Source organism: Solanum verrucosum, unplaced genomic scaffold (genome assembly GCF_900185275.1).
Source record: "Solanum verrucosum unplaced genomic scaffold, falcon-dt-bn FXZP01000118.1, whole genome shotgun sequence".
NCBI classification, from domain to species: domain Eukaryota; kingdom Viridiplantae; phylum Streptophyta; class Magnoliopsida; order Solanales; family Solanaceae; genus Solanum; species Solanum verrucosum.
The window spans coordinates 1,903,298-1,915,298 of record NW_026020568.1 but is presented as its reverse complement, the minus strand read 5'-3'; the positions used below and the strand labels follow the sequence as shown (position 1 = coordinate 1,915,298).

General features: G+C 32.3%; 1 protein-coding gene across 1 annotated transcript; it reads left to right on the top strand.

The window, feature by feature from the left end:
* Positions 1–470: 470 nt before the first annotated feature.
* LOC125810500 (F-box protein FBW2-like) lies at positions 471–5,957 on the top strand. Its single transcript, XM_049489974.1, has 2 exons — positions 471–890; positions 5,176–5,957. Exons 1-2 carry the CDS (start codon positions 499–501, stop codon positions 5,720–5,722), a joined length of 939 nt encoding a protein of 312 aa, XP_049345931.1. The 5' UTR covers positions 471–498; the 3' UTR covers positions 5,723–5,957.
* Positions 5,958–12,001: the final 6,044 nt, after the last annotated feature.

Below are 12,001 nucleotides of genomic sequence, written 5' to 3'. Positions count from 1 at the left end.
GAATAAAATTATTATATTATGAGTGTATATAACTTAAATTTAGTTTGAAAACGTTATACATTAGTACGGATTTGGGTAAAAGTGCTTGCTTTTAGAATACATGAGGTATCTCTGTGACTGAATCATAATTTAGGAATGTCTAACATAATTTACGATTTTTCATCAAATTTAAATTATTATTTCCTTCATTACAATTTATTTGTTAAAGTTTGAATAAATATGAAGTTTAAGAATAAAATTAAGACTTTCGAAGTTTATGGTCATAATATTTGTATGGATATACATTTTTGAAATATATAGTTTTAAGCATTTTAGAATATTTGTGTGAGTACCTAGGTACTAATTACACGGAGGTATCTGACATTTGTCAGCCGTAGATGAGTTACTATGAAAGGATGTCTTTATCACGTGTCATCATCTAAACACCGTCCCCTGCAAAACCAAAAACCCCCAAGAACGGAAAACTCGAAGAGCTAATACTTACCTTTCTGTCCAAAAATGGAGAATGAGAGAGAAGAAATGGAATCTACTAATGGTAAGAGCAAAAGGGTATGCGTTAGAGTCGAAAACGACGCCGTTTGCGCCACCGGAGGTAGGTGGGATGAGTTAAGCCCGGAGTTATTAGCTTCAATTTTCGTAAGGATTGTTCCGCCGGAGCTGATGGTGAAGTCAGTGGCCTTAGTTTGCCGGAATTGGATGGAGATAGTGTCCGGTCCGTACTGCTGGACGGAGATTGATCTGGAACACTGGTGCCGTAAATGCTGCATTGCTAATCGTTCCCACTTGATTGACCCGGTTGTCCGTAAAATTGTTCGCCGGAGCAGGTCCACATTCCGCCGACTTTCCACTTACCGTCTCGGCGATGTCGGATTCTCCTTTGCTGCTAGCCGGTATTGTTCTTCTTACTGTTTTTTTCTACCCAAATTCATACTATTTACTTTGCATTATTTGACTATAAGGGTTGCTCGGATAATAAGCAGCTCGGGTTCGAGTCATTTAGTACTACAGAGGGGTAAAAGTAAAAAAGAAAAAACTTTGCATTATTTTCGAGCAATTTATTATATTTGCGGAACAATGGTGGAGCTAGGATTTTCAAGGAGAGCTTCAAAATATAAAAGAATAAATACACGAAACCAATTCGATTCAGTATCGACTCCATATATATAAAAAATTAAATTTTGATCTTGAATATATATATATATAGTGTAATTTTCAGGGGAATCTCCTTGTGCCCCTAGTTCGACCCCTACAAAAGCGTCGGATGACACCCCTTATTGTAGTTTAAAGAGGGGTTGTTTGATTGAAAATAGTGATCTTGGAGTATTTGTTTATGGAGAAATTTGTTTGATGGATTAATATGATAGGGGAAACTTGTTTGTGTTCTCATATGGAGTAATGTAGAGGTCCAACAGATGAGTTTGGTGGAAGTTTTTAGCTGTTGGCTTCGGTTAAGAACCGGTAAATCACTGGAAAAGAATCCCAAAATGTTAACAAAAGTTATTGAAAACTTCTGAAATAAACAATTCATGATGATAAGGCCCCTAGAAATGATTCATTCAATATATCATATGTAATTTATACAAATTCAATATATAAATAAAAATAAGGAGAAATAAACAGTTTATAACAAGAAGATAGAAATGGGCAAGATAATTTCAAGGCCAAATAGATAAGAGGTCCCTTATACTTGACTCCAATTTTCATTTTAACACCTCAACTAGGACCGGTACCTATTGAACTCTTGAACTTAATTGAAAGTGTACCGATTAAACACAAAACCTTACGTGGCACAAAAAGTGTTTTTTAACCAGTGATGAGCTCGTGAATCACTTGAGTCCTCTTTCCCCTTCACCTTCTACGCCGCCAGCCCACCACAAGAAATTTGGCATATCTCAAGAAAATGATATTAAATGAATTAGTTATATTATTAAATTAAAAAATCATTTATGGAAAAATTATTAATAACTTTGCATTTAGCAAAAAGTAAAAGTCCAAATCACAAAACTTTAATGTGTAATAAAATTCTAAGGAATACGAAATTACACACACCTATCTGACATTTGTCAGCCGTAAGATGAGTTACTATGAAATAATGTCTTGACACGTGTCACTCATCTAAACACTCTCCCAGCAAAACCAAAACCCCAAGAAGGGAAAACTCCAAGAGCTAATACTTAGCTTTCTCTCCAAAATGGAAAAAGAGAGAGAAGAAATGGAATCTATGAATGGTCCGAGCAAAAGGGTATGCGTTCGTGTCGAAAACGGCTCCGTTTGCACCACCGGAGGTAGGTGGGATGAGTTAAACCCTGAGATATTAGCATCAATTTTCCTAAGGATTGTTCCGCCGGATCTGATGGTGAGGTCGGTGGTGTTAGTTTGTCGGAATTGGATGGAGACGGTATCCGGTCCTTCCTGCTGGACGGAGATTGATCTGGAAGACTGGTGCCGGAAATGCTGCATTGCTAAGCGTCCCCACCTGATTGACCCTGTTGTCCGCAAAGTTGTTCGCCAGAGCAGGTCCACAGTCCAGCGACTCTCCACTTACCGTCTCGGCATATCTGGATTCTCCTCCGCTGCTAGCCGGTATTGTTCTTGTTACTGTTTTTTCTACCTAATTCGTTCCAAATTCATACTATTTAGTTCTAACTCTAAGATTGTGGGTTTTAGTACTAAAGAGGGGTATAAGAAAAAATGAAAAAAACTTTGCATTATTTTCAAGCATTTGTTAACTTGCAGTGGTGGAACCAGGATTTTCACCGGGGAACCTCGTGACGGATTCAAAATATAAAAAAATGAACTCACGAAACCAATTTGATTCTGTATCTATTCTATTGTATATAGTGTAATTTTCAGGCGAATCCCCTTGTGTCCCCTAGCTTTGCTCCTACAAAAGCATTGTATGACACCCCTTATTGTGGTTTAAAGAAGGCTTGTTTGATTGAAAATAGCGATCTTGGAGTATTTGTGTATAGAGAAATTGTTTGATGGATTAATGCAATAGGAGGAACTTGTTTGTGTCCCATATGGAGTAATGCAGAGGTCCAACAGATGAGTTTGATGGAAGTTTCTAGCTGCTGGCTTCGGTTAAGAACTGGTAAATCACTGTAAAAGAATCCCAAAAGGTTAACAAAAGTAATTGATAACTTTTGAAATAAACAATACATGATGATAAAGCCTCTAGAAATTATTCATTCAATATATGATATGTAACTTATACAAATTCAATAAATAACTAAAAATAAGGAGAAAGAAACAGTTTAAAACAAGAAGGTAGAAAGGGGCAAGATAATTTCAAGGCCAAATACATAAGAGGCCCCTTATACTTGACTCCAATTTTCATTTTAACACCTCAACTAGGACCGGTACCTATTGAACTCTTGAACTTAATTGAAAGTGTTCATATTAAACACAAAATCTGTCGTGGCATAATAAGTGTTTTTTCAGCAGTGTTGAGCTCGTGAATCACTTGAATCCTCTTTCCCCTTCACCTTCTACGCCGTCAGACCACCATCATTTAGGTTTAGAGGACCAGAGCAACGAAAATACAATCAATTTCTCTCCTAATCCTATTTGAAAATATAATATCTGTTTCTTGGTAACCTTTGTCATCTGAAAATGGCATATTAAAACCTCATTCAATCCTTTTTTCCTTCTAAACTCTAAACCATTTTTTCTATCCTAAGTTCCTCGCTCAATTAAGCATATGACAGAATGTGGAGTACAAAAAACTGTAACAATATATCTTAACGATCGTAATTTGTTAATGCCGCAGTTATTCTATTAAGCTTGGAATTCGGTAAATGAGCTTACAATCTCACTACTTCTGTAACTATCTAACCTGCATCTTCTTGATGCCATTTATTCGATAACCGGTATTTCTGGCCGCTAAGTTTAAACATTTCTGTATCCCCTTTTCTGGAGACCAAAATTGAGGTGTTTTTTCTTCATTTTTTGTTTTAGTTGATCTGCAGTTTCAGTTTTAGGAATTATTAAATTGTTTGTGATTGTGATTTTTTTATGAGTGGGGACATTTTGGTGGAAGAGAGGTGATGTATGGTGGCAAATGGCTGTTAAAGAAGAATGGGTAAGAGTGTGGGGATGAAGATTATAGGGAGGTCGATGGGGTGGGGAGCCATCGACGGGAATTGGAGTAAGTTTGAGGTCTTGGAATAGGTTTTTCCTTGTTTAGAATCTTTTTCTTTGATTACTTGGAAAGATAAGCCACATGTTTGTTTTTTTTTGTATTTGTCAACGTTTCCATGTCACCTGTGTGTAGTTCACGCTCTGTTTCATTTTGAGTGGTTAGTCATGAGGAATTTAAACTTTAATAGGCACACTTTAAATTAAGTTGGAGTGCTTAATAGGTACTGACCCTAGTTGAGGTGCTAAAAATGAAAAGTTTTTGAGCCAAGTTTGAAGGGCATTTGGCCAAAATGTGAAAGCTAAAAGAAAACAACGTATGATGATTAGCCATGCAGAGTTTTTATCAAATGGCCCTCATTTTTGAATTGCACTCTGCTAGACGCTAGTTGGTGCCTTGACAATTTAAATCCTGATTCATATAAGAAGACTTACAGATAGGCTACTCTCTTCAATTAATTAAATAAAACTCCATGGTGATGAATTAGCTTGTTCATCTATACCGTTAGCTTATTCCACTAATATATGTCTTCTATATGAACCTTTGTGCTTTTATTTTCCAGTTTTATTTTTAAGGAGACAGGAAATGAACACGGAAATGACACATAATAGCTCAGAACTGTCTAAACTATGATTCAGTTATGCTAATAAATTGTGATGTTTGGCATAGGTTAGAATAACCTATGTTGTGTGGACTCTTCAAAAATGTCAATAGGTGTGTGTCGGATACTCCAAAAGTAGTGCATTTTAGAGAATCCGACACAAGTGCGACAACAATTTAGGAGAGTCTGGACAACATAGAGAATAACTGTAAGCCATCCAACTGTATGATTAGTCAATTTTGGACTCACAAGAAGTTCTACGCAACATTACCTGCACTTCACTCAGTCATGTTAATTGGATAGCATACAGTCCCTACCCATAACCTTTGTTTATGTGAGACACGCTTTTTTTTTTTCAATTATCTTAGATTGAAACAAGGATGTCTTTATAATGATTTTAATTTATAGAGAGTATGCCGATATTTTTTTGCAGTGGAAGATGTCTCAAGACACTGCAAATCCCTATGTGTGAAGTCACTGACCAGGTGGTTGAAAAGCATGTGAGGTTCTTGGCCAATCTAACCTTCTTGGACATCAGTTACTGTTTGAAGATCACAGAGAAGGGTCTGAAAGCTTTCGGAACACAATGCAAGTCCTTGACTCATCTCCGAAGAAACATGCCTCTTTGGGAGCTGCCCACCAGTGTTGAAGCTTCTGATATCAATGATCAGGAGGCGCTGATTATAGCGGAAACTATGAAAGGTCTCCAGCGCCTTGACTTTGCTTTCAACCGGTTGAGCGATACTGGCATTGAGACTATTCTCACCCAGTGTAAGGCACTAACACACCTTGAAATCCAAGGGTGTTGGAATGTGGAGCTGAAGGGTGATCTTGAGGTAAGATGTAAAAAGCTTGTAGACTTTCGGAGCCCTTGGATCGATGAACATGAGGATAACCTTGTTGATTCCTCGGATAATGAAGATGAATCTGATGATGAGTCAATCTACTCTGAATCGCCCTCTTCATCAGATTTGGATTAGATGGTTGCATTGCACCACCTTCTAAGTCTCTTTATGCTGTTGTTTTGGGACCTTTTGGATTCGTATCTATGCAGATCACTGCGCGTAGACATTCTAAATATGGGTTTTTGTTTGTCTTTGAGACATGTTATCAGTAAGAGTTGTAAACTCTATGCTTGAAACTTGAATTAGTACTTTAAGCTTTGCTATGCTGTTTGATGAAATTACTATATGCTGCAATGAACATGTTACTTATCTATTATTTTTGGCTTCTTTATAATCTTGTTTTGCAGTATTCTTGGTTGATAAGCATCTACTTTTGATTCATCTTTTTGATAAATTTTTGAATCAATTATAAAACTTAGTGCACGAGCCTTATGAACTACATTGCATAATGTCATACTTGTTACCTCTACACCAACAAGTAGCATAAAGCATGCTGTTGCTTTACTTTGTTAATGCAAAAAGATTTACTTATGTGCCAAAGCAATTACAATTTTTTTTGGGGTCCATTCAGGAAAAAAAACTCCAGTTCTTTTTAAACTCGCATTCGGAACTTCTGATTAATTAATTGTAGATAATCCTATCGCACGGCTAGATGATAGTAAAATAATCTATATACTCCTCTATTTAATCATTCGACCCAATCCAATTAACTAATGTTTAGCAGTACAATTTTGAGAAAAGTCTTATTGTTAATCTCAAATATTAGTACTAACTTAGTAGCATTTACTTTTAAAAAGAAATATTGATCAGTATAGTAGCATTTTAGCCATTTTTTAGCCAACATGGATAAAGCAAGAAAAGAAAGAGTAACAACATTTTAACAAAAGAGAGAAGGGCATTAGCTATTTTTATATTTTTTGTAATAAAGGTTTAGGACTGATATTAGTAGCACTTCATAAGTGAGGTTCATATATTTTTTATTTATTTTGGCTCTAGCTGTCAAACCAGGTAGTTTCTCTAAGTCTTATTATTTCAAATTAAAAATGTGTACAACATATAGAAAAAATTCTTCGAATTTTATGAACTTAAACATGTCATATTATTTCTATTAGGAGTATTGCTAAAGGCAAACGAAAATGTTAGAAATTAAAAAGTTACTAAATATAGAAAATAATATATTTTTCAAAACAAATTTTAAAGAAAAATAAATAATTAAAAAAAATAAACTTACACAAGTTTAGATCCCTAAATAAAATCTCGTAAAGTTGGGTGAAGTGGGGGGTCAGAACATAAATATCTGAGTTAACTTGGGCCTACAAAACTATATGAAAAAAGTACATATCTAAGCAAACGTAGTTAGTATATCTACTTAACTATATTTTAAAAAATAAATATTATAGGTGATAATTTTGAGTGGAAGTCCTCACTATACATATTGGCACATGCCATCCCCTTAAATAGAAACCTTAGTGAATGAGTTACTTTTTATTTGACAAGTCATTTATTTAGTAATTTGATTAAATAAAAGTTGGCATATGGTGGACTAGACAAGAAAGGCCAACAACAGGCTGTCTATTCCTTATTACCACTCAAGCCTGTTCTATTTTCTTCTTCACATTCTCTATCTCCTTGGCACATTACCACTACCCTACCACCTTCAATAATTTAATCCCTCCCAAGAAAAAGGTGTTGTAATAATGCTTACATTGAATAAAGAAACATTGCTTTTGCATATTCATCACCATATCATTGTCTACAAGTACTATAGTTGATGGCGACATATTTAGAATTCAGCAGCTTTTGCTCAAATTTAATATATTATATTACAAATGTTATGATCCATCACAAATAACATACATCATTTTTTTTCTAGATCCTATTTGTGGAATTATATTGAGTATGATAATGAATATTTGATCATAGTCGAGGGTAGGGGTGTACATGATCGGGTTGATTCGGGTTTTTCAAAAATCAAACCAAACCATCTGTGTCGGATTTTTAAATCTATAAACCAAATCAAATCAATAAAACTCGGATTTTTCAACCTCCGGTTTTTTCGGGTTTTTATTCATACAAACATATAATTTACTTGTACTTCAAATATTTTTTTAGTCCTACCAAAATACAAATATTTAAGGTGTTTCTTAAGAAACTAACACAAAATATGATGTGAGTAATGATACTAAAATATCCAACAAAAAAATAATAATAATGAAATCGCGTAAAACAAATATGAAAATGATCATAATTTAAAAGTACTAAATCATGCTAAAATAAGTTTAATAAGTATTAGTTACATGACTAAATATTAAAGGAAACTAAAACTAGATTATGCATTTGAATTATCTAAACCAATGTAAAATCAAAAAACAAATATTCAATATTATTGTCATTCTTAGTGTTGAATTGATTTTCTTTTTGCATTAGTATTAATTTGATTTTGATTTAAGCTTTATTATAGTTACCAACATCTGTGGACTATAATCTTTATTAAACTATTTAGAATTCTAGGTTTCAAATTTGAAATAATATATTAAAAGATAAAAACTATGTAAAAGCATAAGAAATATTTAAAAATTATATCAAAATAAGTATTTTTATGTATAAAATAAAATTTTAAAATTATATATATAATGTCGGGTTGGTCTGGTCTCGGGTTGTTTTTTTTTAGTTAAAACCAAATCAACCCAAATATAGTTAGGTTTTTTTTCTCAATACCAAACCAAGTCAAACCAACCACTAGTCGGGTTTTTTTTTCTCGATTTGACTCGGTTTGTGGTTTGGTTTGGTTTTGTACACCCCTAGTCAAGGGTGTAGTGAAAACAATCTTTCTATCTTTACTAGATAGAGATAAGGTTGTATACACAACATCCTCTCCAGATACTACTATTAAAATTATACATCGAATATATTGTTGTTGTGGTAAATATTTGAACTATATAAGCAATTAGTTATTGTTATATATTAACTTGATATTCTTATAAGAATTGATAAATTTTAAATTTTAAATTGGTAAATCATATATCTACGTGTCAAAATTATGCAAGAGGGACTTTAGACTAGTCATTATCTCCAATCCAACCTTTCATCTTTCTTTGATTTTTGATATCCTAGGAATAGTCCTCATTCAATTAAAACAAATGTGCATTACAAATGGTGTATCATGTCACTAATTTATATGTTAAGCTAACACATCAAAACTACTTTTTATATTATGGATAGGCAGAACATTAGTGTCACTTTTCATAATCATACATTAATAATTAACGATTACTTCTCAATTCCAAACTATTTAAGAACTTTTCAAAATCACTTTAAATAATTGAGTATACACTCTTTTTTCTATCGAAAACTTTTCACAATCATATTAATAATAATAATATTAATTAGTTGTACCAGAATCCATATATCTGAAAATATAAGAACATTGTCCCATAGCCCATACCACGTATCTTTATGGTTCCACTACTAACCTAACCCCCAAAAGGTCTTTAAATCTCTCAACTACCCCATCCTATATTTATTTTTGGGTAAAGGGTCAAATATACCCTTATACTATTGAAAATAATTTATATATACTCTTCGTTATACTTTTGGATCAAATATACCCTTACCGTTATACTTTGGCATATATATACCCCTAATTATAACGGAGGGACACATGTCAACTTAAGAATCAAATAACCCACCCCCAATTTCAAATACCCAATTCCTTTGCAATCCACCCATTTAACCCATTTTCTTTGATGACCCACCTTGAACCAAACCCATTTTCATAAGTCATCTTCTCTATCTAAAAACTCGAATTTTTGACCAAAGTAAGCTATTATAAAAATCAATTTACTAAAATAATATGTTTTTTTAAAATTTTACAAAACTAGTATAAACGTAGTTCACAGTAACGTTTTAGGTTATATTTTATTCAAAAAAATTGAATAACAAAAACACAAAAATCTGATAGAGTAAACAAAAATAAAACGTTATTGTCAGTAACGTTTTATAATTCGTTACTCTGAGACACGTTTTACAGATAAAACGTGACTCACTATAACGTTTTTCTAGAATGACTGAAAATTAAAAAAACAATCTTGTACATGCCTCATTCAACTTTATTAAACTTTCCACTATTAAAATGAATATATATATTTTACACATATATATGCACATATATAAATTTCTCTTTTCTTCTCTTTTCTTACATAGATAATACTTTTGCAAGGAAAATAAGTTGTGAGGAGGCTTTACTACAATATCAATGAATTCATTTGTCTCTTCTATTATGATGTAGCCATTATATTTTTTTTAATAGTTGGTTTGCTTACTTATTACATCAATTTTAATTCAAAAACTTCTTTATTCATAGTCTAATATTTAATAATGATAAGAAACCGATTGGTCTAATATTTGGAAGGGATGCTATCTTAGGCTTGAATTAAGAAGATCTCTCATATGATTTATTTATAAATTTTGAAATTGAAATGATACAAGACAAGCTCCAATTTGTGTACAGTCATCCTCACTTTTTTTTCCTTTTGTATAAAAAAAGTATTGTCTATATGAAAAGAGAAAGAAAAGAGAAAATCATATATATTTCAAATGAGGATATGTACAAAATATATCTATCCATTTTTAATAGTGGAAATTTGAATAATGAATGAGAGATATACAAGATTGGATTTCAATTTTCACCATTGAGAAACGTTACTGTGAGTCACGTTTTAGCTGTAAAACGTGTTTCAGAGTAACGAATTATAAAGCGTTACTGACAATAACGTTTTATGTCTGATTACTCTGTCAGATTTTTGTCTTTTTGTTATTCATTTTTTTTGAATAAAATATAACCTAAAACGTTATTGTGAACTACGTTTATACTAATTTTATAAAATTTTAAAAAAACGTATTATTTTGACAAATTAATTTTTATAATAGCTTACTTTGATAAAAAATTAATTAGTTGTACCAGAATCCATATATCTGAAAATATAAGAACATTGTCCCATAGCCCATACCACGTATCTTTATGGTTCCACTACTAACCTAACCCCCAAAAGGTCTTTAAATTTCTCAACCACCCCGTCCTATGTTTATTTTTGGGTAAAAGGTCAAATATACCCTTGTATTATTGAAAATAATCTCTATATATTCTTCGTTATATTTTTGAATTAAATATACCCCTATCGTTATACTTTGACACATATATACCCCTAATTATAACGACAAAATACATGTCAACTTAAGAATCAAATAACCCACCCCCAATTTCAAATACCCAATTCCTTTGCAATCTACCCATTTAACCCATTTTCTTTGATGACCTACCTTGAACCAAACCCATTTTCATAAGTCATCTTCTCTATCTAAAAACTCTAGGAGGAAGTGCTTGCGGTGCACTAAACATAACTACAAGAACTTCTCCTCATCATTGATTCACTAGCTGAAAACTCATCTCTGTCTATTAATATTTCTTTTCTCCATCTAACTTTGAAGCAAAAACTAAGAAAATTAGTGTAGTGAAATTGGGAATGTAGAGCAAATAACTGCATTATTACTGTTAGTTGTCTTATCCACTTTGATGCAAAAATTTCCCTAAAAAATACAATTAGCAAAATTGAAAAATCAGCAAAGAGTTCGTCATGTGATCTTCGTGCCATTATTCAATTAGATGGTATAAGCTTTTCACTTCTTCCTTGAGTTTTAAGGTGAGCTTTCGTCGTGGTTGAGTGCTGATTTTAATGGAAATGGATTTGTTTTTTTTTTAATCTAAGGAGAAACAAAATCTAAAAAATCAAATGTCAGAAATCAGATCCGATTAGAAGCAGTCTGAAACCAGAATGATTAAGGCCCGGAGCTCTGGATTCAGAACTCGATTTGATTTTTAAGTTGACATGTGTTCTTCGTTAAAATTAGGGGTATATATATGCTAAAGTATAATAATAGGGGTATATTTAATCCAAAAATATAACAAATGGTATATATAGACTATTTTTAATAATACAAGGGTATATTTAACCCTTTTCTGTTTATTTTTTGCTTCAAAATATATTATTACTATTATAATTCAAGATAAAGATTTCCATATGGAAAAGGACAAAATAATAGCATCAGTTTGACAGAATATCCAGACCTTCCATTATTAATAGTATGTATTAATGATCAAAAACATATACTTAAATCATTCCTTGATTTAGTAGTTGCACTTTTTAACCATAGTTATTTTATTCTTCTACTTGAACTATCATATCAATGTTCAAGTAGAAAAATGAAACATATGATAGTTGAAATGTGAAACTCATGAGAAAGTGATAATTTAAATATATTTTTGATCATTATGTCCGTTAATATTATAATAAAAAT

Bases quoted from the DNA above. Each gene is read 5' to 3' on its own strand.
- LOC125810500 (XM_049489974.1), top strand. From the start codon at position 499: ATGGAGAATGAGAGAGAAGAAATGGAATCTACTAATGGTAAGAGCAAA. The intron at 891-5,175 runs GTATTGTTCTTC...ATTTTTTTGCAG, and splicing joins TTCTCCTTTGCTGCTAGCCG to TGGAAGATGTCTCAAGACAC.